The sequence below is a fragment of the Chaetodon trifascialis genome, chromosome 17, assembly GCF_039877785.1.
Source record: "Chaetodon trifascialis isolate fChaTrf1 chromosome 17, fChaTrf1.hap1, whole genome shotgun sequence".
In the NCBI taxonomy this organism is placed as follows: domain Eukaryota; kingdom Metazoa; phylum Chordata; class Actinopteri; order Chaetodontiformes; family Chaetodontidae; genus Chaetodon; species Chaetodon trifascialis.
In genome coordinates, this window is record NC_092072.1 from 18,944,095 (window position 1) to 18,971,186 (window position 27,092).

The window sequence follows — 27,092 nt, forward strand, 5'->3', positions numbered from 1 at the left end:
TCTTTTTAAATTCTTCTCAGGTTTAAACTCAAGAAGTCAGATGGTTAGTTTAACCACAGATGGCTCAACTTAATTCACTGACTCAAATCAATCTACTCCTAACCTGGGTGAAGTTGAGCTATAGGAACACTTTCAAATGATAGGAGATATCCTGTATTAAAGATGGATGCTTTCATTGTATGTCTGTATCATTTCTCGTCGCCTAGAGGACAACATAGGTAAAAATCAGCTCATCAAGATTATGTTTTCTTTAATGTTTTCTAAAACAAAACAACAACATTTTACAGCATCTGTAATAAAATAAAAAAAAAAAAAAACAGCAAACACACTTACAGACATAAGAAAACCCAAAGATGTGTAATCAAAGCAGGTCATTGATGAAAAAGACTTCCAAACAGGAAACTGTCCTTCAATCATGATGTCCACACATTCTGCAGCCCCTGTTCACCACAGTAAGTAAGAGGAACTGAAAGATAACAATCAAGACCCATCATGCTTTGTACACAACAAACAAAGGTGAACTCAGAAGCTATTTTCATAATCAAAATAATAATACCTATTTCTCTAAAGTGCACATCAGATTTGGATGCACCAGGCTTAAGATTTACAACAGATTATAGATAGCAGGAAATCAGCTACATTATGATCAGGGATAATTCTGATAATTTTCTTTCTCTTTGTCAACACAGTAATCACTTTTTCAGTAGTATTTTCATGGTTGGATGTGGAACTGCTGCTTTTCTAGCACACCAGGGAGTTACTGCAATTACATTTAGAAGTTAACTTTTCTCACATAGGTAGAACAAAAAAAAACAAGCAAAAAAACTGCAGATCCTGGACAGAACAGTAACTTCAGGGAAAGCCAAATAACTGAACCAAAAGCAAATAAATACATATATAATATAGGCAACATTTTCAGATCAAATCAGACTGTGCATAATTTTGGTAGTTACAGTTCGGCAGCTGTGTTTTCAACGCTGTCAGCAGACTACAGAATGCCAAATCAAAACTGTTATATTCACCCTAATACAATTACATGTATGCAGGGAAATCAGGAACTAAGTGCAACAGATTTATGGTTTAATCTTAAATCACAAATACAACATAATTTACATGCTTGCAAGTTTAAGCAAGTCCAATAAACAGTGGAGTGCAGTGAGCAATCCCAACAAGCAACAAACTGACTGTTACGAGTGAAATGTCGTGAAATAACTGCAGAGTCCCACCTATTAAAAAGGCTGAAAGGGCATGTTTTATATTACATAATTAAAACGTGCTTTTTGGGTTCAGCCGTTTCAGTTTCTCTCAATCAGACTTGAGTGACTGAACAGCCGACAGCAAACAACTTGATGAAATCATGATCATCAAAGTAAAAGTATCAACTGTACACACAAACATATTAGCTCTTTAGAAATCAAATGCACTTTCTTTAATTAAGGCAGGAACATTCAAACAAAAGCAGTCATTTTCATCTGACGACTCGTCCGCTTTCCTCAGCGGTGGATTCTCTGGCATGTGATGAGATATTCAGGGAAAGCCTGCGTGTCGTTGAAGATGACAAACATGGTCGGCTTGGTGATGTCGTCGGTCACGCTGTCGTATCTGAGGGGTATATCACCAGTCTCTTTCAGCGGGGCTGCCTTCATTGAATGGCAACCTTTAGTGTAGTCTCCCGTTAGAACCTTCGACACGAAAATAAACTTGTGTCCATCTGCATTTGGGGGTGAGTACTGATCATGGACAGACAGTGCAGAGTTGACAGCGAAATACACCCCCTGACCATAGACGGTGGCTGTGTAGAGAAACCAAAATGTCAGAGACTGACACCAAAGATAGGACAAATTGAGTCATACAAGCGGTAGTGCCAAAAACATACCATTCTTTCCACAGAAGCTTCTGTTGAATCCATGAACACAGATCTCTTTCACGCTCGTCTCACTTGTGCCATGGTAGAGGGTCCGTTCGACTTCCGGATACGTGGCACGCTGCAGTACGCTCGCCTTCTTTAACTTGTACTGGTTGTACAGCAGTCGATTCATGATCTTCTCCACCTGGGGGAAAATCTCTGCGTTATTACAGCCTTACCAAGTCACTTGCTAAAAAAATGATGTCGCTCATTTCCTCACCTGTATGATTCTGATTTTGCTGTGGTATTCGTGAATGGTCTCATAGAAGCTCTTCACGACATTCTGAAATTCATCAGACTCCTCATCGACTTTGGTTGCTTCGGGCAGGTTTGACAGCAGAGAGTATTCCTCTTCTGTTAACAGAGGATTCAGTTTTCTTCGTTTAATTGAGTTCTTAGATTCAATTTTGTTATTTATCAGCATTCAGTAAAATGGAGTACAAAAACAAAATCAATATCGTCAATTATCCCGCAAGCTAACGCTAACATATTTAGCGAACAGAACTTTAGTTTAAAGGAAAAAGTAAATGACACAAATTTACAAAAAAGTCATGGGTAACACAATGAATTCCATTGTGGTCCTCAATGAGAACAGGAGACATGCCAATTGGAAATGAAGATAATGTTGGAAAGTTAGAAGCTTTGTGTCTGCGTTAGCTAGCCAGCTTTTTTGGCATGAGCTAGCAAGCTAAAATGGTGCAATCAGTTTGACTTGTTTGCCAATCTTTTCCTGCAGTTTGTTTGTTTCGGGCTTCATACATCATATCATACCATGCTGCAGAAAACACTAGGCAGGAAACAGTAAAAAGTTCCTTTACCTGGCACATCCTCACCCAAATCCCCTAAATTGACCAACTTCCTGGAGATTTTCACAGACTTCCCCGACCTAATGTTGCATTCTTGCATTTTCTCAAAGTCTATGGTGTGAGGCTGATTGTCTAGCAAGATATCAATTTTCTTCAGCTTCATCCGCCAAACATTCTCGATGAATACTGTAGCATCAGGCGAATAAGGAGTTTTGTCTGAAGAGACCGGGTCGTGATGCACCCATTGGACGGCTTTCAGAACATCCTGGTCAGATACAAAATTGGACAATTTCTCCAGCAGCAGCTTCACATCACAGAGTGCTCCGGTCACAAAGTCCTTGAAGCCAGAAACAGTGATTATGGTGCCCTGAACTTGAATCTCGACTGCGTGCTTCCTTTTGATCACCTCCAGACACTTCCTGTGGTACTCAGACATGTTCTTCACAGTCCTGTGCTCCAGTTTCTCCTCGACCTGTCTCTGGCTGACCTTCTTCCCGAAGGCTATGTCCACCCGAATCAGATCACAGCTATAACCTGCAAACACATGCAGCTGTATGGTGTTGGCTGCCTTGATGGCGTCCTGTAAGGAAACACTGATGCCCCTCTTCAGCTGGTCCACCTGGGGGCTCTTGTCGTTACTACTACAGGATGCTTCATGTTGGATCATTTTCTTGGACAGCTCCAAAGCTTTTTGCAGCTGTTTCTCCTCATCCTCCAGGGACCAAAGGCTTGACTCCATAGAGTACTGGATGGCCAGAGACATTTGGGCCTCTTCTTCAAGGTCACTAGAAAGGCCAAGAGGTCCATCATTCATCTGGAGAAACCCAGTCAGAGCGTTCCCTTCAGCTGAGGGCTGGGAAGTATCCACAACTATCACATCAGAGTCCTGGTCTGTCAGGCTGGTCGGATCCTCGGCTGTGTACAGGTCCACGTCATCCATGTCATCAAATTGGTCTGAAGTGGACACACCCTCCTCGAGTCTTCCATCAATGGCTGAGACGATTCTCCTTGCCTCCTCTAAAAGGCCTATGAAGAGGTGAAAACAGACAGTTTGAGACTGCACAGGAATATGAGACATTATTGAAGCTGCTATTAAAGTTAATGAATTATTGATTACCTCTGCCTGCAGCAACATTATCATCAGTTTGCATTGAATCTGATTTTAAGTCCTGCTCAGAACCATCCAAAGACACTCTCTGGAAGTTTGTGTGGGACATCATGGTCCATGCAGTTTCAAAAATGTCCTGAAACAACAAACACAGTGTTTCTGTGAACACTGAATGTTTCTGCCACAGGGAAGCTTGAATTCTTAGTCTTTATTTGGATCCCCATTAGCTCCCACTGAGGAAGCAGCTCTTTTTCCTGGGGTCCACACACAACAAAGCTTAAAAGATTAAACAAGACACATAGCATAACGCATGTGAAAACAAAGTGGTTCAAATCGCCTGAACATAGCACAACCATAACAACATTAACCATTCTCCATCTGCCAGGAGCAGATACGTGGGGAAAACAACCCAAACATGTTGACAATGGACAGATTGCAAATACATTCAGTATATCTGGTCGGTGGCCAGCTTTACGTGCTTCACAAAATGATTTTGTTTTTGCATACCGGGTGCAATTAAAAACACATTTTAGCTTTTTCACATGCTTGTGAAAAAAGTTGTTGTCTGTCATCCACATGCCAACAAATGTCTCTGTATATTCCTTTTAAAGGATGATTTAGCTTTCATTATGTGAACATTATGCATTGTGTATGCAAATGACTTCACATTTACATGTTAATTAGCAGATTCTGATTTAATGATACAATAATTCTAACAGTAATATAATAAGTTTCCTGTTTGGCAGGTTAGATAGACAGGTTTTGGTTTTTGTGCTGATCTTTAGTTCACTTGTACTTTGTTTTTGTTATTTTTTTTGGCTTTTAAACCAGACGGGATTCTACTTCCACGGCTCACTGAACAGTGATAATATATTTCATTAAAACTGCTGGCGGCTGTTTATTCATTTGGTGCCTTCAGTTAGGCTGTGATTCACATGAGTGTGCCGAGGCATTTTTATCATCAAGTGTACCTGCAGTGCAACAGCTCATTAAAAGCAAATGATCAGAAATAGACCAGGCTTCATAAACACACAGTGCCATTAAAGGAATTGTTTGACATTGTAGGATGTGCTTATTTGCTTTCTTGAGAGCTAGATGAGAAGATCAAGATCACTACTATACCTGTTTGTAAAACATGAGGCAAGCTGCCAATTAGTTTATCTTAGCATAAATACTGGAAATAGGTCAAAACCGCTAGCCTGGCTCAGTCCTTTCTCGCTCATTTCTCATTTCTTGCTCTCAGCAACCCAGCGTTCACTTCCCCTAACACTAGGAACATTTTCATTGTGTGGTAAGCTGCAAGAAGGAAATGGAAATTTGTTTTCTGCTTGTGAGTGCTAGGAACCTCTATCAAGCTATGAGATAATATAAGAGAGAGAGCTACAAGAACATTACATTTATATACTGCGTTGCTAGAATAATCAATGCTAGTCGAAGAGCAATAAGCAGAAATAGAGAGTACATGTATATATTTGCATGTTTGCTGTTGATGTCAGATTTTCCAATAAGAATTCAGTGTTAAAACAGTCCCCTCTCCTCATGCTGTAGCTGAGCTATAATGGAACTTCAATGTTATTTGGACAAAAATAAAATGAAACTCAGTGATAAGCTGATTCCCATACAAGCATTACTAAAACCAGTGGCTGGAGACTCAGAAAGTGTATTTATCAATTTTAAAAACTGATATGCTTTGAAAAATGGCCAGCAGATTTTCTCAGAGGAGGAAGCACACTGCCAACGCCGTGTGTCAGACCTTTGCAAACTAAGGACTGCGCCTGATCTCCTGCTCACTGCTCTTTTCATTACAACCAACTTTCTGCTCACAGAAAGTCGGTTGTGAGGAAGAAGTTGGACACAGCTTCAAAAACAAAGAAACACAGAGGAGTTCAAAAGGAAACTCCTTTGTTCCATCCTTACGTTACCTGGTGCGGCAGGGGTTCCCATGGGACATGCTTTGTGATGATATACACCTGAAACTTGGTCTCCATCTCTTTCAGGATTCTCTTGCACTCCTCGTCGCTTAAAAACCGGGTCACTCCCGGAGCATTTACTGTGATGGTTCTGGTACAGATAGAAGAGACGACACCTTGCAACACCTCCTCAGCCATTTGACAGGCAACAGCATGGCCATGGATCTATCAGGTACGTTGGAAAAAAAAAGAAAAGAAACAATCTGATGAGTCTAGGGATTTCATATACCAGGGTAATGAATGAAACAGGAGCTTGAAAAGTGCAGTGCACTCAAACATCTTTGCTTGTACACACACCTTTAATCCACAAACATCCTCTGCCTCGAGTGGAAAGATAGACACTTGGTCCATGTCGGCCAGCAGCTGATGACAGTGGACCTGGATGTACTTCAGCATGCCTGGCTCCATCGAGATGACCGTGTCCCTCTCGATGGGCGTGGTGAGAAACTGCAGGATTGCAGTCTGCTTCTCACTCTCCATCCCTTTCAGAGTCAACACATCAATATTCCCTCCTCGCTCTGACACCTTCACAGAGGAGAAACCCAGAGCCTGCAGGAACTCAGACCATTCTCTGCAATAAAACATGCCTTCATACTCTGTGTCCATCGGTATGCTGAAGTGACCCAGCTGGGATTTCAAAAAGCTACATGCCTGGTTAGCCGAGTCCTGGCATATTGAGGTTACTACAGCGTTACAGTGTGATACGGTGTACATAGCCGGCGGTGATCCAGATTGATTCATGGTCTGCAGTAGTCGCTCTTTCACATCTTTTCTTGCAAGGAACTCAGCCTTTTCTGGCTCGAGGGTGAAATGAGTCTCAGCCATTTTGCCAAAATAGTCCAAGATAGAGTGTTTAATCAGCTTGAGCATTTGTCTGTCAGTTCCTGCAACATGCACACCATTATCTTTGATTTGCATGATGAGGTTTGGGTGAGCCTTTTCAATGTCCTGCTGAAAGGAGCTGAATTGAAACAAAGCAAGTTTTACCGGGTCAGTGACAGGAATATGACTTGATAGCACATCTTCGTCCTCCATGTGATCCTCCATGGCTTCCTCCGCCACCTCCTCTACTGCCTCATGGGCAGCAAGGGGCTCTGAGGCCGCCTGAGAGGAGGACTGGCTGTTTGCACTGACCACCATGGGAGCGCTCGTCTGCACCTGCATATCACTCATATCCTCAGAGTTTCTCTCCGTAGCATCTCGGCTTCCAGCTCCAGAGACTTGTGATGTTAAGCTTTGTGTGGGTTGAAGAAAGTCGAAGAACGCTGTCACGACAAGATCAGCACCTTCCAGTTTGTGTGGCTGATCCAGGACGGCGCCCACAGCTGATAAAAGACACACAGACAGACCTTTTGTTTAATAAAGAGCACGACCATGAAATAACCAAAGTATTTAAAAGGTCGTTTAATATAAAACTTACAGTCATAACTGACGAAGGACACCTTGGCTGTGCCCTCTGAAAGCACTGTGACCTCCTTCACCTTCTGATTTCCACCTCCCCTGCTCTCAAAATACAACGTGAGCATGTCTGTAGTGACGCCAGGGTGCAGGTTCTCCACCAAGACGGAGTCAGTTTGCTCAATCTGTTCAAGAGCTACCTCGGCCCCATCGAGCATCCTTTTGGAGATTTTAGCACTAAGGTTTTGGAAATCTACAAAACAAAACACAATATAATAAACAGTACCATGACAGAAAATTACAATTTGGAGCGTTTGGAAGCAACAACGTCCTCATGTTTTATGTGCACTCAACACACCTTTCGAGAAGGGCTGGCTGAGGTGAATGAGGATGAAATCTCTCCCCGGCGAGGGACAGAGAGTGTAGTCAGACACGTTCAGCCCCATCATGTTCTCCACGTAGAGCTCTATCATCTCAGGGCTGGTGCTGGGGTTGATCCCTCGCAGCAGCAGTCTACACGGGTCCTTCGAGGCCGGCTTTCTCACACTCAGCTCCACATTATGCACAACGTGGTGCCCTTTAGACAATACTCGGGCTGCAGCTGTTAGAATGAGCAGAGCAGAAATAAAGGCGAAGTTAGCTTAATGTCTTGAAGGAGAATTTTCTGAAGTGCAGTCATGCTTTGTTTCTATATCAGTGCCTCAGGAGCTAAAAAGGAGTGATGTCTAAAAGCTTTTAATCGCAAGGGAGTTTGGTCCACTAAGAAATTGTACACCAGTGTTGCCAATGATATTGTTTTTGTCTCTTCCCATAGCTGTCATTCTGTTTTTTTGTTGGTAAATTGGATAACGAACAATTTGAAAGCAGATGAGGCTAAAAAATCCCAACCATACATGCAAAAATATCCGGACAAATGATCTCTGAGTTGCCACTTGCCTTCTGCCTCTTCAAACACCAGTATGACTCCATCACCCTTCTTCTCCACAGAGACCAGTGGACCTCCCCCGGAGCGCCGCTTGTTCTCAAAGTACAGAGAGAGCAGCTCCTCGTCCACTCCTGGGGGCAGCGCCAGCACCTCCACCGTCCTCTCCTCCGGGCTTTCAACAGGCATCCTGAAACATGCAAACGCACACAGGTTAGACCACAGCAGGTGAAGGGGTTCGAATCATTTATTTACAGCTTCCTTGCTTGATGTTTGCTGTTTGCTCCTCTGGGGTCAGTGCCTGAGCCTGATGGGCCAGACTCAAAGTACTGGTGACAGCTGCTTTTTAAAAATGAGGATTTGCTTCTTCTTCCTGTGTTATACTGTATGTTACTGTAAATGAAACATCTTCCAGAGCATTATATATTTATTCCACTGTGTAAATAATGCAGGCCTACATATAACACACATCAAACTTCTCATATCAAGACATGAAAATGGAAAATCACAAGATTTGACTCAAATCTAAGACCATGAACTTTACATTTAATCATGTCAGAGGTCATATTCTGATGCGTCGCTGAACATACTGATAATAAGATAAGCCTGTGATAATAACTGACCATAGTAACACAGTTCACAGCTAAATTGCAGCTCAGTCCGGTACTTGAACTGCTTTTAAATTACATAACTTAATGATATATATCTACATTTATTATACATCCACTTTATATGCATTACAACATGTCTTTAAACATTTCAAAGTACAATCATGTCCAATCCCTAAACACACGGGAGAGACCACACGTTTTGTTCTCGTCTGTAACCAAAGAAAGAATAAGTCTGAGCCAATGGTCTTTACTAATACACACACAACACGTTTAGTTTCACTTTACCACATTTTACAGTAGAAGTCATAATTCTGCTCGGTTACACTTCATATTAAGGTACACATATTCACCATGAACTAGTTGCTTAGCATGTATATTAAAATCACACTTGCTCTTAATTACTCATTCTTAAACACTCATTACTGCCTTATCCTGCATGAACATACACTGGGCCATTTCTTCGCGTTTACGTAGGAAGAGTTTGGCCATGACAGACTCTGGCCTTCCACACTGACATGTTCACAGCCACCTGACAGGAAGCTCGGCCTGAGCAACACCTTCGACATTTCATGAGCCAAATGTAACGACAGGAAACCTTTTGTCAAACAGAGCCAGCGTAGCGCCCTGTTTGTGTTTATTCACTGCGGAGTAAACCTCAACTTTACGGAGGTTACGTTTACCCCAACTAGAAAGTGAAAGCAGAGGCTCCAGTGGCCATGTTTGGACTGTGAAGCTGTAGTTTTAACGATACTGCCTTTTATTCTGTCCACAGAGTGCGAAAATACATCATGCTGAAGGACTGAGGAGGTTCGCCTACCTGTGCTACACAGAAGACATCTGCTCAGAGGATGGTTCCGTCCAAACAGGCTGAAGTGACGCGCAACACTTCCTCGTTGTGCTGCTTTATGATCAGCAGGGGGCGCCATCAGCTGCACGTGTTAAAGGGAAACGGACAGCTGAGGAAGACAACGATGCTATCATTTCGAGCAACGACAGCAACATCAATAATAATAAGGATAATAACATGGGAATTAAATAAATAAATATATATTAATTAAACATGTATATAAATTAAAATCATTATAATTGAGAAAACACTCTCTCTACAAGGTCTGTGTTTATTTACACCTTCTTTCTTTCTTTCTTTCTTTCTTTCTTTCTTTCTTTCTTTCTTTCTTTCTTTCTTTCTTTCTTTCTTTCTCACACCATGACAACGACCTGAAACGGTTTTTGCTGCTGTTTCAAGAATAACCTCATTGTATTAGATCAAGTGTTACATCCCACTGATTGCCTTGATTTTTCTTGTTTCACAGTGGTGGAAATAAAAAGTATATTTAGTCAAGGGCTGACTTCTACTCCAGTAGACTTCAAAGGGAAATACTGAACTTGCACTTTTAATCCACCACAATTTGTTATAGTTATTAATTCCTTTGCATATTTAATTAATTAAACATGATGCCTTATTATAGAAACTACCCAAAAATATTAATAATACACATTCATGCATCAATAATAATCATTCAATAGTGTATTATACAATAGTGTGAACTTTTTCATTCCCTCATACTTTGTCGATAAGACCATTGTGCTCTTCCAGTAAGAATAAAATTCTCAATGCTGGACTTTCACTTGCAACGGATTATTTCTATATTGCACTGCTGTCTGAACATGGTGCATTGTGAGCATATGAAACATCATTGCATATACTATTTCATAACTTGAACCGAAGCACGTTTCTTCACCATTTAATTATGAGGCTTGTCAAATCAGACAGCAGTCAGTGCTGTATAGAGTTATATAGTAGGAGAGAATGAGGCTCTTCAGCACTTACCTGCCTTTTATGACTCAACTTATCATTTGATCAGAAGGCCATGCTGACTAATTTAAACTGCATTGTGTTCAGCACTCATTATAGTGTGAATGCATTCATGCATGAATGTATAATAGAATGTATAGTAGATCAGCATGCAGTTGTGAACTCATTTTAAATAGCCTTTATATATACTGTCTGAGTTCTACATACAATGGCTGCAAGCCAAACACACGCCCATGCACTGTGTCCTGCAGCTTTTTATGATAAGCTTATATATGCTTGATCAGTTTTCCATACTCAATGTTATTTTCAATATAGTTGTACTGCATATATAATGAGTTAATCCTCAGACTGAATGAGATCCTGCATGCATAGGCTGTAATGCAATGCATTGCTTCAAATTATTCTGTATGTGTGAAATGGGATGGAATAGGAGGCCAGCAAGTTCAGATCTACTTTCTATCTCACAAACTAGAAATGTTTTCATTTGATATGTATTATTGATTAACGTGCCACACTGAGTATTAAAATAAATCATAAATGTCATCATTATGTGCTCAGAAGAAGTCGATCAGTGTGCATATTGAATTTTGCTTGGAGTGTTATCATACATTGGATGAGATGTAAATAAAGTAGAGGCTGAGCTGACTCCATACAGTTCAATGCATTCTACATCTCATTACATTTACATGTCATTATTATGAGCTTATATATAGATAATCAGCAGGCCAAAGGGAACATGTTGAAATCTTAATGTAACATGTACAGTGCATATATAAATATAATGCGAGTGAATGCACCCATTGCCTTTAATACATTCTATATCTCATAATAACTCCCATACTGTTCATGCCATTATTAGTGTTGATGAAAGAAGGTTGTCTCAATTGCAATGGACAGCCATTAAAACTATGGATAAAAAAGTATCAAGTTTATTAATAAGAATCACTCGCTGATTCAGCAACCACACTAATTACACTAATTTGTGAAAATGATCCAGTTTCCCCCACAGCAGCCACAAAACAGCTGTACTGTGAAGCCAAGCTGTGAGATGCTGAGCTGCGTCCTAATGAACAAAAAAAGCAAAGAACAGAAATGTGTAGCAGGACTCCAGCAGCCAATTCTTCAGAGATAACAACTGCAGTTTACTTCTATCAGAGTCCATTACATGTGCGTCGTGATGGTACCACGTCATGTGTTTATGCGTAGATTATCTCAGCATGAAATGAGGTGACATGATAGCAGAGAATCAACAGTTTTCTTGTATTTGTAAGTAGAAAGAAGAAAAATAACCTCGGGAACTTTGGGCTTTCACACATTTTTTTAATCATTATTCTAGAGTGTTGATTGTAGCGTGTAATGGTGGATTAAAGAAATTTACCACATAGAGAGGGGCACTCAAACAAACCCCCTCACTAATTGAAGCTGACAAATGGCCATGTTTCAAATTTCATCCTTTAACAGAAAACAATTTAAATGATAGACATGAGATGAATATCTATGAGCAAAAACACAATCTTCGTAACAGCAGAAACCAGAGAAATCCGTTCAAAGTTGTTGCCATGGGGCATACAATCTTGATATATTTTACAAACAATTACTGGCTAGAATCACTGAAATGTGATGTACTTCCCTTCAAATCAAAGACATCTTTTATTCATAATTATCCACAGTTTCCTCTGTGAAATTAAAGCATTTACACTACCATTAACTCCCCAAAACTGGGATGCATTTAACATGCCTCCGCTGTTGCAGACTGTTGTGTTTCAGTGGGGTTCATGTATGCCAGTCTGCATGCAAGCCAGCCATCTAAATTACAGCTTACCCACACAAAATCTGCATAAACTTCTGAAATGCATTATTTATAATTAATTAACCCCCTTGTCCTTTTCACACATTTTAGCAAAAAAGAAGGAAAAAAAAGAAGCTTCAGTTGTGTTTTACCATACTGTGGGAGCCCACTGAATAACTGAATAATGCAAGATTTCATTATCCATCTCTCCCACACAAGTCAGTACCAGTGACCTTCTTCAAAGTACCGAAAATACACCATGAACATAAACATGGGATTTTTGTGAAGGTGCTTTTTTTAAATGTGTTTTACATAACTATTCAACAATGAAGAGAGGATGAAAAAGTAGATCAAATAACGGTGAGTGACAGACTTTGTATTGTGTAACATTAAACAACAGTTTTAACAGTGTCAGTTCAGATTAAGTCATCATTTCAGTCACATCATGGACAAATCAAGTGATGTTAATGCTGATGCATGTTCGTATCCACTAGGTGACAGTGTCCCCTGCACAACAAATGCACGCCACTGTCATCTACAAGGTGGCTGACAAATCTGAATTGAACAAATATTGTGGTTCCTTCGCTTATCAGCCTGCTCTCACGTGGAGAGAAAACCATCATGAAGACACTGACCGGGCAAATATCCCATTATGTTTCAAGGCACATGGAGCAAATCATAGCCTATTAGAGAAGCACCACCAAGCTCAATTCCTGATGAATGTAAGACTTGTAACATTTCAGGTCAGAGATTTGATGGTGAAAATGATACCATGAGGGCAGGATGAAAGTGTCTGTGTTTCTTGACGTTATAAAGCATTTAGTATTCAGACATAGACAAAAAGTTCAGCAAGTGCAGCTAATAATTTCAAGCCTGGACAAAACATTGTGTTTCATCAAAACTGCAGAGGTGTTAACTCTATTTAACTCTATAACCAACATTTTGTTCTGTGACATATACAAAAAGTCCCACTGACAAAGATGCTCATATACTGTGCGCATCATGCATATCATTCCTTAAAAGTGACACTGTATACACAACAATAACATGAACTTCTAAAGGTTGCTGACAACTATAGTGATGCTAATGATTAGAATTACAATACAGCACAATTTGATGGTGAAATTAAGTGTTAAAAAATCACACTGAAGGCACTTCACACCCACTTTTCATGAAAAATATATGTCACAATGTACATCTAAAATGTGTGGTACATCATTGATTTTAATGATAAGGCACCCCTGTATAGGCTGTTTCATATGTCAGATTCCCTTCCCTACAGTTTTAAACAGGACTCAGAGTCTGCAGCCATGCAAGCAGCTCTGTGACGCCGTATGCACTGAGTTAATTGCTAGCATGCTAACGCTCACAATGACAATGCTAACAGGCTGATGTGAAGCAAGTCTAATGTTTACCATATTCACCACACACATGTAGAGTGTTAGCATGCTAATATTTGCTAATTAGCAGAGGCTGATGTGAACGTCACTAGATTTGCCGGTGGGGGACATAAATGTGGATAACAAATGTCATCGCAATTCATTTGATAGCGTTGAGATATTTCACCCTAAACCACAAATGCTGACCTGCTGGTGGCGCTAGAGGAAAAATCTGGGGATCAGGAAAGTTATTGAGATTCATCCTGTGAGGAACACGACTGTCTGGTGGAGCGACTGGCCAATGGGCTGCTAGCATGGTGATAAAAGTAGAGAAGTGTTTTGGGTTACTGATTTTAGCATTTTCAACCTCAATATGTCCAAATTTGACTCTCTTTGTTGACTTTGGTTAACAAAAAATGTATATATAAAAGATTGTTGAAGAGTTGAATAGAACAAATCAATTAATAATATTACAAATTACATTATAGAGACTTTATTTGTGTTGTGTGGTCAAAACTTTCTAAATGGCGGTGGTGGTGTGTTGGAGGGACCTGAGCATTTCTAAAGCCCTGGCTGAGGCCCTGTGGGTAATCTATGTCACATTACAGTAAATTATGTTTTTTGGGCCTGATTTTGGGCTTGATTTTGATTGTGGTCCTGTTGAACTATATTTTACACCTCCAATCAGACAAGCAAGATACGAGCAGCTCTGCAGTGCAGGTAGTTTTTATGAATTTGGTCAGAATCCCCCTTGCTTTGTCTATACATCAACAGGGTAATATGGCACTTTGTCTGACTACTGCTGTCAGCCGGGCTTATTTTGTGTCAACGGCCATTAACACACAAAGCTTCAGTAGCCACAATGCCAACCATTTATAGAAAAGAGAACATAGAGAGTACACACATACTATATAATAGTACTAAAGCTTTTTATGTATAGCATGCTTCATAGTATCTTTTCTTCTTGTCTGTGTGTTCACTCTCAGACAGAGTTGGGATCAGAGGTTCTGAAACAAGTGGCAGTGCTGCTTTTGCCTTCTTTGAGTTGTTGAATTGTGAATTGTTGGATCTCTGTACAATAGAGAGTACAGTCTAGACTTGCTCTATGTGTAAAAGTGCCATGAGACAACGTTTGCTGTGATTTTGCGCTCTATACCAAACAGAATTTAATGAATTGAATTGAATTGAATTGAATTGAATTGAATTGAATTGAATTGAATTGAATTGAATTGAATTGAATTGAATTGAATTGAGAAAAAAGCTCTGTTGGTTTGTCAGTGAGTGAAATTTCTTAAACAGTAGTTGAAGAAATGAACAGAGCCGAAGAATTCATGTAGGAATGTCTTTGGAAATAATGGCAAAAATGTTCTCCCAGTGTGAGGGGAAGGGAAAATAAACATTAGAAGGATGTTGAGGTTCATTTGGTGGTCATCCCATTGCACATATGGACTTGGTATCATCTGCCTTTAAACATTCGGATTTTGTGCTTGTCTGCCAGCAGCAGGGTGACATTATATTCATAAGATCCGTCATGGACTCCTGTGAATCGGAAAGCCCCAGCCAAATGGTTCTTCTCCCAGTAGTGGTGCCAGTTTCCATACTGGTCTGCACCGAATCCAAACAGATTGACCTGGAGCAGACGAGGAATGAAAGCGTCGTGTCACAAGCACAGGAAAACATCATCCACACAAGCTCCACACGCTTATTCATCAGTGCATTTTACACATAACTTCAGGTTCCCTTAATACAGCAGGTCAGCTTACCTCGTCACAGATGTGGATAGCAAACAGTAATGTGAGGAAGCCAGTGGAAGGATATCGTCCATGACCCTCGAGCCAAGACTCGTAGACGTATTTGAAAAATGTGGGATTGTAAATCAACACCTGCAAAAGAGTTTCCTTTGTAAATTCCTGAGAGAAAAAGATTCATTTCTGTATATTGGAGGGATTTATTTTACACAGTGTGACATAAATAACTCTGTACTGAAAAAGAAACACCAGGAAGAAAGAATATTCAACATCAGCTTTTACACACTATGTACAGTCAAAAGTATAGTGATGTCTGGAGCTCATTGTTCTGGGGCTGTTGTTAGTGGTTTGCGCTGACCCTCTTAGTTCAAATTCAGTTCTTAATGCTGCTGCAGCAGTAGCTGATGGTATGCCACACCAGTACAAGTACATATCCTGCATTTCAAATGTTAGACATATAAAAGTATGTCTGCAAATGTATTAAAGTACATTATACATTATTTGTTGGATATTATTAGTGCATAATGTTGTAATTTGTCCATGTTTAGAACGTTGTAGACTACTAATAACAAATAAAACAATAAATGCATATAGTAAATAAAGTGATGTGACACATTTTGTAAGATCATCACATTTTGCATGTAACATCTTAAACCAGAGAGTAATTAGTGACTAATCAAATCAAACAAATATAATGCAGTAAAAAGTACAATATTCAAGTAAAGTATGTGAGTAAATGTACTTAGTTACTTTCCACCACTGCAAGTTCCACTAAGAATCAGCATGTGATGGGAACATTGGTGTCAGTAGACAGTAATTAATGCCCATGTTTTCTTCAACACCGATATGTAAGTGTAAGTTCAGGTGTCCACATACTTTTGGCCTCGTAGGTATAGGATATATTAAGTTTTTATAAAAGAGAATCGATATTGTCCAAACAAAAGTAACACTACAATCAATTTAAGATATGAAAAAAGGTGAGCTTTTCTGTAACTCACCTTATCTTTGTTTGCCTTTATCCTGGCTGGAACAGGTAAATATGTGCTGTAACACAAGAAAACACCAGCAGCTTAAAATCTGGGCTTTGCCTTGAGAACCACTAAAATGCTCTTTCTGCTTGTTTGTCTACAATGTTTGTCTGGTATCCCATCCACCATCGCAGTATGAGCCATCCATCCGTGATTTTAATCGCATTTAACTGGGGACATGTCTAAAAATAAATACCCAGTGTCTGTCCTTTTTACAATTGTATGAAGAAAGCTGATTACATCTCACGGGCAGATTTGGAGGTCTACACATTAACATATGCTCGCTGTCAACGTTTTTGCTTTTGGACTCATCACACGGGAGCATGCAGTGCAGTCGTCGTTCCAGGTTGGTGAAGACACTGCAAAGTCAAACCATGTGGAGGAAAGGTGTGTGCAACTCCCATGAGGTCACTCATGAATTTGTTTATACAATTTTCAGTAAAAGAGGCAAAGGAGCCGATAGAACATATCGAGCTATGAACATGCAAATTTAAAGTAATCCTCCACCACGCCTGTGCAGACTGTTGAAACCGAAAAGGGATGGCATACTAATGACTGAAATGAAAAGTAATGACGAAATGGTAAGATACAAATGTTTCCAATTAAAGCAAGGTTTATCAAGGCTATTGCCTCTGCTGCAGTGACTGCCATTAAAATTCAAAGATTATACAGACCAGTCTAATGCCATTTAGAAATATGCTCTGCACAATATATGAGCCCAACTGTTCCTCTCCATTTTTTTTTGGTGAATGAAAATGAAAATAACCTGTCATGAGTCCACTGAAATTATGTTAAAAAGTACATCTGGCTTTACATTTTTGCATAGAGAAGTGCTTAAACTGTAGTTACTTTTCAAAGTCAGGGGCTTGTGGAGCAGTCCTGTGCCTCTTCACACAGCCCTGTCCTTTCATAGAGCCCCATTTTAGTTCACAAGACTAGAAAATGTAACAAAATAATTCACAACACTCAGTTAAGATGTAATGGCTGTTGGGCTAACGCTGACATTACTGCCAGTACAGTGAAATTTAATGATGCAGAATGATTGCTTTGGCAGAGTTGGAAGACAACTGCATATTTATAGGAAACATTTGTTTGGATTTGCACGTCCTGCCATCTAACATGTTGGTGCGTTTGAGTTATTGGCAGTGGCATTAATTGGCTTCATTTTTTTTCTCTGGATGTCCAGTAATCAAGCTAATGATTCCGGGTCACTGAGAATGAAGCAGCTGAAGGTGAAATTTACTGGAAGATTAAGACTGAGTGATTATCCTTGTTATGGCAATCTGACAAGTAGGAGTACTGAGTGAGTGGGATTGTTAGAACTATCTGATATTTGGAGAGTGTAAATGAAAGTGTGACACATGCATGATGCACAGTAATGCGTTCACAGGGCAGTTAAAGGTCTTGAACCCTTGTTTCATTGAGAAATTGACTTCTAAATGAAGCACCTCTACTCTTCACATTTCCAAATGAGAAGAAAAGCCCATTTTTTCACCATTTTGAAAATTAGAGAGCCTCTTGTGGATGTAGAATTTGTCTTATGTGGTAGAATGCCAACAAATTCAGTCCAACAGTGATATACTATATTGACTTGATATTAAGGACTTCTGCTTTGAGACATGAGACTAAATGATGGCTACAGAAATCATGCTCATGCATCTATGACAGGGAAATTAAAAAAACACTATACAGCGTACAGTGGGTTTATCCTACTTTTTTTTTTTTTTTTTTTTGCTCAAATAGCTACCCAGTGTGGCTGGAAATGAATTTTGATTGAAAGTGAAACAACATGGCAAAGAAATGGGCCACAAAACCAAAACAATGAACTGAAAGATGCTAAAAAGCTCTATAAAGCTGAGGAAAACTGCAGTGAGTAAGGCGATGTGTTTCTAGGAGCAACACCTTTCGCATAACACACACTAATTTCATCCAGTCAAAATATATACATATAGATTAGTGCCCCTTTAATATCTGATTGGTACACTTACTGTTTAATGGTACCGGTGGTCAGAGCACTAATCATCCACTGCAGGTCCAGAGTCTTGAAGGGGATCAGCACAAGAATGGTGGTGTTGTCCAGGTCAATGGCACTTTCTGGATACATGATGTGATGTGTTGTTCTGGCACCCACATCCTCCTCAAAACCATTGGTGGGAGCCTGGTTCATTCTGCAGGGACAAAGAAGCAGGCATTTGTTTTTCTAACATTCTTTCCCTTTATTTTCCCAGACAACAGTCAAATTGAGGTTTATTTCACCACCTGTAACAGAGATAGGAAAGATTTGCCTTGTGTTCTACTTATACCCATAATCTACAAATGGGATAATTTTCAGGAATCTTCCAAGTCAGCCAAACCACACAGCACCGGCTGTGATGACTACAGAAAAAAAAACCATATAAATATAAAGACAGAGACAAACAGAAAACAAATTGTCCAGCTTTACCATGTTGTGGACATCCAAACAGCAATTCAGAACAATCCGATGTCCATTTAGAGCTCAACAATTACAGCTTGGCAAGCAAGGCGAGGCGTCCCTATTATTATGTCCAACAATACTCACTCAAGCTGGAGCTGTAATTGGCAGGAACATAGTTTGACAGTGGTAGTTGGTTTGTGGAAGGAGGTGACACATAAAAGAAAAATCACAAGGCTGACCACCCTGTGCCGACCATCACCTGTTTGGGCACTCAGGTCTGAGCAATATCATCTTCCTCATTACGGACTCTGAGATGACAGCTATATAACAACTTGACATTTTCAGCCTGAGCCTGTCAGAACTCAAAACGACCTCCAGCAAGAGGCATTTTACAGCTGATGGGATTTTTTAAATTTTTTTTTTTGCTATTCCATGCTGAAACTTTGCAAGATGTAGCCTCTAGCGTTAAAATGTCCATGAATGAGCACATTCGGAAATAACTAACAATTAACAATTCATCAATTACCACCAAAATCTTTCATGTTTCCCCACCTTTTGTGCTCCATGCTAATGCTAGAAATCTTATTGCAGCTCTTGGGCCAAAAGGCAAACCAAGTAATTCAATCAATAATAAAAATATGAAAGTTGTTGAATTTCATCATTCAGGTAAAGTCAGGTTTTATTTCTACAAACAGCCTATTTGCAATTTGTCTCAGATGGGCTCAAGCCTGCAATTTTCTCCATACAACACCCTCTATCCTTAGACTGAATTTGGCACAAGAGAAGACTCAGGAGTCAAGGACATTTTTCAGGCAAACTGAGGGCAAAGGAAGCATCCTGTTCACACAATACTGCTACAGCAGCATCCAATGACATACATTGGAGTTCTGTTTCTGGCTGTTGGATGTAAGTCCAATACTCAGTCTCCTCCTCTGTTTTTGATCTTCTTCATCATCCTAACAGACATATTTTGAGCTCTTAAGCGGCTAAATGCTCGCCTGTGTTCACCTGCTAGTCGCTAAATTTGTGTGTTTGATACTGGGCAGGTACCTCACAGTGGGTTTATCAGAGTTTAACACTGCAAACAGCTGTGTGATGCATCCTGAAACAAAGCCGCTGTGAGCAGAGAGTGAGAAAAACAAGTTGAGAGGTTGATATGTGAACTAAACTAAGAACGTAAATTAAAAACATACATCAGCTTATAAAAGCAGGAAGGACATGGAGACATGATGCACAGCTGTCTTTAATGCAACAGCTAACTGAAAGCTTCAGCCGTGAAATGGTAGGAAGGCCACTCGGGCCCAGAGGAGGGAAGTGTTTTGTCACCAGTAATAAAGCTGTTGCACCAGATGAGGTTATGATCAACACAGCGCTGATTATTGTGCTGCTGCAGCTTCAGTTGTAGCATTCTGGGGGAAAAGAAGCAGTACCTTGCAAGATAACAATGTGTCATTTTATGTGAACACATCTTCAAAACTCACAGCACAGTCCAGTTTACATCAGAAATGAGGAGAATGAGGAGAAACAGCACTCTCCATTAACAAGTAATGTGCATCATTTCCTCCGAGCCAAACCAGGTTCATGGCACCAAGTGAGCTAAAGCTGCAATGTACGGAAGAAGACTCTATTGACAGGAGGTTTTATAGCGCAATATCTCAGCAGAAAAGAACAGTTTTTGACAGAAATACACTGGCTGATTTTCTCCTTTAATGATAACTACAGCTTCTGGGAATTAAGGGAATTGCTCAGCAAATGGATCCCTGCTGTCCAGGGCTGATGAAAAAGTATGGTAGCGTGGCCAGAGCAACACCATACAACATATTAAACAGCATAATGTAATGAATTATCCGTCACTTCTGCAGTAGATTCAGAGATATTCTACTGTAACACCACATTACGCTGTGTTTGTACTTGCTGATAGTTTTCCTTAGACTCAGCTTTGATGGAGCTCCATGTGATGCTCTTCTCAACTCACACACAGCAGGAAAGCAATAGACTCTGTTTCCGTCTTCTATGATCTTTCTTTGTTTTCAAAAAATGACCAAGCTATATTTGACACCATACACACCAGTGAAAAAAGGCAAGGTAAGTTTCTATTGTGGAACGGCACAAAGTTGTCATTCAGAACAACAGAACAGACATGTTTTTGAACATTTTTAAATTTTTTTTACCTACTTTCATGTCACTCTGACTGTACGGATCATCCCATTACTCACTGCAGGGGTCAATTCTACAATAATGCAAGTCTGTAAGGGCACTCAAGAAGTTAACTTAGCCGTTAAATAGATTCAGTGGGCTGCTCGTTCGCTTAATCTTGTGGGGGCGTGCGGTGTCAACTGCTCCAAGGAGGCGAATATTTCAGATTGGGTCTAATCAATATTCAACTTCTACTCTAAGTCCCCTCTGGCACTAGAAATGTGTACCAGATGGACTTGAAGCAAACTGGAGCAGATGTATTGAGCCTTTGAAAAGCCCATCTCACCAACAAGATGGTTTGCAGGACAGGAAAAAAAAGGCTTTTTACCTGGAATACACAGTCAGAGAATACATAATACAGGGGAAATCAAGAATGCCTTTAAGACAGATATTTAATTAATCGTGTTTAAGTGTTTTTCATGCATAAAGATTTCAGTGTGGGTCAGATAGATATCAGGGACAGATATCTTGACCAGTGATTTATAGCAGGACTATAGGGAGGCTACAAGTAAAAAGCATCAGTACTTTGAGCATCAGCTTCACTCAGCTGAAGGGACTTTTAAAAGCTCAAGCTGAAGCGTTTCACTGCAAACGCAGCACTGTTATGTCTGCACATATTCTAAGTCCTTCGTGTTTTTAGAATTTAGATGTCTGTGGGTGAACACGAGCAAGACTCTGCATAAGATCAGAGGGACTGCACCAAAAACATCAAGGACTTCACTCTAGGTAAAAAGACGACCATGCATTAATGAAACATCACTGAGCCAGGTATTTTAATTGTTTAAAAGGGCGGTTTGGGCCTAATGGAGCACACTTGTCTGTGTGGATTATGGGCTGCAGATGTGATGTCTATGCAATGTTTGATCTATTATATTGACGTCAGTGCTTGGTTATTACAGATAGAATAAAAGTTTGAATTACCGTGGAGCCCCTAAAAAACAGACCTGAGCTCCCATGAAAGCAGCCAAAGTTCCAGTTTGGGAGGTCTCAAATTAAACCAAATTAAACTCCAATGTGCTGGAGTTTTAAATGTGTGTGGTCAGCGTGGCTGACGTTATCTTGCCAGTTATGGATAAGACTGTGGGCTGCTTTGTGGAATTGTTTTGCGTCGTCTACTTTGCTAAAGTATATGGATTTGATGTCAGGTAGATCAGTGAGCAGTGACCAGGCTCCAAACTGGTACCGGCCCATGGGGTGCTGGTTACTGGTCCACAAAGATGTTTTCAGAAAAGAACTGACATCTCCTTCCTGCTCCACCTCCTGCCAGTCTGTGCACTTACTGCCAGCCTTAATGCTTATGACCACACACTTCCCCCAAAACTGAACCTTCGCAGAGAAACACCTTCCAGTGACACTTATTTTGTGGTATAACACTTCTCATAAAGTCGTGACAGTGGCTGATAAGGCAGCGACAGCCTCTTTCTCTCCCTCCTCTTCTAATACTGTCCATGTTTCTGACACATATTTTCTGTCTTTCTTCGTGTTTTCTGTAATGTAAGGGATATATTTTAAAATAGGTCAGGTCATATTCCCAGGACTGACAGCAAGCTGGTTATCTTAAACATGTTGTCAGCTGGTTTTATTAGCTAGCAGCAGCTAGTAGTTTTGAATGTGTGGGTGCAGGACAAGACATAATTTCCGTTAGTCCTGGGCAACCTCAACTTCTGGCACATTTCATTATGTGAATTGATAAATGTCTCCTTTTTGACATTTGGTTTAGATTAGAGGAGCATCTGCAAACTGGTTTGATGTCATCAGATTCTCACATCATGGAAAAGTGAATCACCATCATTTTGAGACCAGTTGACTATTTTTAGATCTCTGAATCTCCTCACACCTCTCCATTTAATTGAGCCACTCGTAAAGGTGATTGGTTGGGGCAACACAAAATAACGAGGCCAGAAATCAGCTAACATGAATACAAAATGTCAAGACGATTAACTAAAGTCAAACAAAATGGCAACATCGTCTGATTATCAGACCATTACAGGGTGACCACATTTTCAAACCCCTACCTGGACCTTTAATTGTATCGCACATTCATCCACATGGACATGTATGCAATTATACACACACCACAGGCATTTCCATCAGGGTGGGGGACAATTATTTCTGCACTTAGCACACCTACCGAGCACACCTTTCAACACCATGGATGCTATGAGAGCAGTAAGCCTCCTGGAGTTCTTTAGAATAGACAGACTTTCTCTTTGGCATGCCGGCTACCCATTAGCATACTGACAGGTTCTGTCAGAAAGAGCCTATGACGCTTGACTATGATGCACTGGCTAGCAACAGCCTTGACAGCAACACATTGATTGACTGACACACATTCAGACAAACCAGCATTGGATTCAGACGCGTGGTCCATTGTTTGTGTTTTTATATTGGGTTTGGTATAATGAGTGGGACAAAACATCATAAACATCTATGTAAGCACTGACAACAACAGTAATATTATAATTATTCTCTTAATTGTGGTGAAGGCTGGAATAATTCAGTAGTGAATGTTGAAAATTGGGACATTTCAGTGATTTATGGATATCTGTCAGGACTCCGGTCATTCAGTCTGAAACCAGGAAAATCTCAAATGAACCTGTCTGGTCACTGGAGACTATTGATCAGTGGGTGCAGGTTGAAAGATTCTGTCTGTGGAGGCTAACTAATTGATGAAAGCTACATTTTTGTTTACGTCTTTTTATTTTCAGACAGATCAATGTTTAGTTATGACATTAAAACATTGTCTGAGATTTCTGGCCTGTGCACTTCTCTCTCTCTTTTTTTTCTTATTCTTGAAAAGTGGGAAAAGTGAGACTGTGTTGCTGATGTGATTAATGGAATCTTTAATGTCAAGGCTATTTGCCTGCCAGCAGGCTGCTGGACATTATTTGTCTAAGTATTATTCATTTGCTGGAGAATTCTCAAAGCCATGAAGCACAGTAGTCCATAGCATGGCCCTGTGCTTCAAGGTGCAGCCAGATCATGCTTCAACACTTCAAAGGTCAGTGGTATTTCAGCAGCCCACTGTCTCATTTCTTCACAGGCTCATGAGTTTGCTGCTGTTAGTGCTGCACTCTTTTGCCTGATTGTGTGTACATTCTCAAAATGCCTATGCAGTTCCAGCTGACTAACAGTCATGATGAGGAATGAACGACGTGTACATTTTTATCAGGCAAGTGAAGCAGTGAGGCACAGAGTCTCAGGTGTGGTTTTAAAGCTTGAGACTTCGCAATTAACACAGCGAATACAAAACCTGCACTCGACATGGCACTCAAGGTTGTTTTGAGAACACTGTGGTACTCTGCCTCTTTGCTGTAGACGGTGTGGACTGTTGAAATACCAGCAGCCCAGCTCTGTAGACCAGGAGACCAAGAGAAAGGTTGTCTCATATACTGTAGGTGGGTAGCAGCATGTTTCAATCGATTCTTGATCTAATAGGTATCCAGTGAGAAGCTGGAAGAGTAAACCCTATCCAGTTTGATCAAAAGTTTAATGTTTAGCTCTTTGCCAGACCGCCAAGGAAGATAGCCAACAACAAAGAATGTCCCGACTGACTGATTGCTCTTAATTAAACACACATGCACAGCCTTCACCATGCCTTAAGGCGCACAGCAAGGAGCTCTCATCTTGCACAATGTGGGAACACATAACGAGTGCTCCCTCACACTGAGTAACACATTTGTTCAGCATTCATTTAATGAGTACGTCTGTAGTTGGGCACACACACAGGTTTTGCTGACATTTTGGGTGCTGTCACCATTGTTTTCACCTCCAAACGAGTGGTTTGGTGCCCCGCTGGACTCATTTGTAACTATGTAGCTGCATCTTCAGTAAAAGGATTGATTGCCAGAGCGATGCAAAAGTTATAAGGCACAGTTTAATTACATTGTCCTCTAACAAATACTTGATTTTTGAAGATTTGTGCTTGCTAGAAATCCAACAGGCTAAGCACAGCAGCCAGAATTAGTAATGCCAGCAGCTTAAGTTACCATTCATGCTCTTCTTTGTTTCACTCTGTGCGGTATGAAATACAATCTAATTAATGCACACATTACATTTCACTCAGGTCCATGATCCATCACCAGCAAGAGGACATAAAAAGCAGCAAGACACTATCTTCACTGCTATGTCCATATATTGTTATCTTTCCTATTCTTATGTTTGTTATTTGGGTGAGCAGTTATGCTAAGCTACATTAGACACGACAAACTACCCACACAAAAAAAATAAGGTGCAAGTAATGCCACCTGAAAATGATCTGCATTTAAAGAGGCAATCATTTTAATTCATGTCAGAAGATGAACATTTGATGGATGCTCTTAGGTTAGCGTGGGTAGCTCAAGTGGCAATCAAGCCCCTGCACTCCATAACAGATAGGTGAGCAAAGGACAGGACTGATTGCAGAGTGGATTGTGCACAAATGAAAAAAGGTATTAATCAGAAATTTTAGTAAAGGTGGATCTTTGAAAGCACCCCCCCCCCCCCCCATAATACTAATGATAATGCTAATAATGCTAATGCTAGTAGTAATAATAATAATAATAAATAATGCAAAAACAAACTTCAACACTGGAGCTCTGTTCAAGCATTAGGGCACTGATTACAAAGACAAAGTGCAGCTTATTGTCCTTAGTCAGAGGTTGTTGATGGTAAGAGCCACTTGTAAGGATTCTGGTCATTCGTGAGCCCTTTAAGAACGTATCATTATGGTAATAACACTCTTACAGAGGAAGGACAAAGTCTTTTTCTGAATCTTGTAAACAGGTTTAAAGGACATCATTACTAGTTGCCTGGCAAACCCAGAAGATGGCTAAAGCTAGAAAGCTTGCGTATTAGTTGTGAAAATCCTACTTTTAAAGCCCATTTCCAGCAGGAATATTGAGTCACAAATGTGATGTGCCTACCTATTACATCTGCTGGCTTTAAGATCCATCTTAATGAAGTTATTTGCAAGGGCTTACATCATCATGTAGAATATGAGCTTGACTGATCCTCAATTCAGCAGAGTAAATATGAATGATGAGACAATCCCATAACCAGAACAACCTACTTCTCTCCAAATAAAGTACGCTGGTGTACCCACAGGGAATACAGAAGTACTGATGGGATGTGACTGCATATGATCAGATATTCTGTGATTGCAAGAGATGTGGGTGATTATACTTTTGTAAAAATGTGAATCCTTCTTTGTTTGGATTTCGAGACATTTCATTAAAATGTATTCTGGACAGAGTGTTGCCCTAAAGCATGTTGCTCCAGTTTTATGAAATATGTATTCCACACCTTAGTGTTAAAGTGCTTGTTCCGGTGTGGCCAGGGTGACCTTTTGGCTCAGCACTGTGGCTTCCAACCAAGCATGACTCCAAATGTGATGCTCAGGCAAGAATCAATAAAAAGAAAAGAGCATATTACCAAAGCATGCTTCTGCAGGAAACTATTCGGCTAATAGTGATAACTCTTGTCTTGGTGCTGTCCCTGTCATGTGATAATTGAATTGCTAGACAACGCCATGCTGCTGTCGCAGCAGGGGTTGGCAAAAACAATGAGTGCAGTAATGTGGCTTTATATGGAGGCAACATGTCACAGCAGGATGACAGAACCATGCTGGGATAAATTAAGTGCCATACAGCAATACTGCGTGAAATTTGCTTTCAGATATTTCAGTGGTGCCCTGGTTACTCTCTTGATAAGATCTTCATGTCATCCACATCATCATGAAGCTCATTTGCCATCAATCGTGACAGTCACGAGACTCCGTTGACTTTCCAAACTAAATCCAGCTGCTATTCCCAAAAAGTGCGTGTTTGAAAAGAGCCACTCACGTCACTGCCAACCTAGCATTACCACAGCTATGTGCTCTCCACTGCAGAGCGTGATCACTCAGGAGCTGGATTCACTTAGCTTGAGACAAAAATATTCCTTCAGCCTAGAATACATTTAGAAATAGATTTCGAGAGCTGACCGTCTAATTCATCCTGCACTTATCCTACTGACAGCAA

At 40.3% G+C, this 27,092-nt stretch overlaps 2 protein-coding genes across 3 annotated transcripts in view; both read right to left on the reverse strand.

Annotated features, from left to right (window-relative positions):
* Nucleotides 1–232: 232 nt before the first annotated feature.
* parp10 (poly(ADP-ribose) polymerase family member 10) lies at nucleotides 233–9,613 on the reverse strand. Of its 2 annotated transcripts, XM_070985390.1 has the most exons (11): nucleotides 9,539–9,613; nucleotides 8,125–8,300; nucleotides 7,547–7,789; nucleotides 7,211–7,441; nucleotides 6,088–7,115; nucleotides 5,743–5,955; nucleotides 3,830–3,956; nucleotides 2,725–3,738; nucleotides 2,127–2,260; nucleotides 1,877–2,051; nucleotides 233–1,792 (listed from the first exon to the last, which is right to left on the reverse strand). In XM_070985390.1, exons 2-11 carry the CDS (start codon nucleotides 8,297–8,299, stop codon nucleotides 1,494–1,496), a joined length of 3,639 nt encoding a protein of 1,212 aa, XP_070841491.1. In that variant the 5' UTR covers nucleotide 8,300; nucleotides 9,539–9,613; the 3' UTR covers nucleotides 233–1,493. The 2 variants fall into 2 exon arrangements, with proteins under 2 accessions (XP_070841491.1, XP_070841492.1); XM_070985391.1 differs by lacking the exon at nucleotides 9,539–9,613 and having other exon boundaries at nucleotides 8,125–8,303.
* Nucleotides 9,614–11,839: 2,226 nt separating this feature from the next.
* The window catches only part of LOC139346404 (CMP-N-acetylneuraminate-beta-galactosamide-alpha-2,3-sialyltransferase 1-like), a 55,917-nt gene continuing 40,664 nt past the window's right edge, over nucleotides 11,840–27,092 (reverse strand). The window contains exons 4-7 of the mRNA XM_070985452.1: nucleotides 18,470–18,649; nucleotides 16,452–16,497; nucleotides 15,469–15,588; nucleotides 11,840–15,335 (exon numbers count right to left, since the gene is read on the reverse strand). Of these exons, the coding sequence (XP_070841553.1) occupies nucleotides 15,162–15,335; nucleotides 15,469–15,588; nucleotides 16,452–16,497; nucleotides 18,470–18,649 (520 nt within the window). The 3' untranslated portion in view covers nucleotides 11,840–15,161. The remainder of the gene's footprint in view (nucleotides 15,336–15,468; nucleotides 15,589–16,451; nucleotides 16,498–18,469; nucleotides 18,650–27,092) is intronic.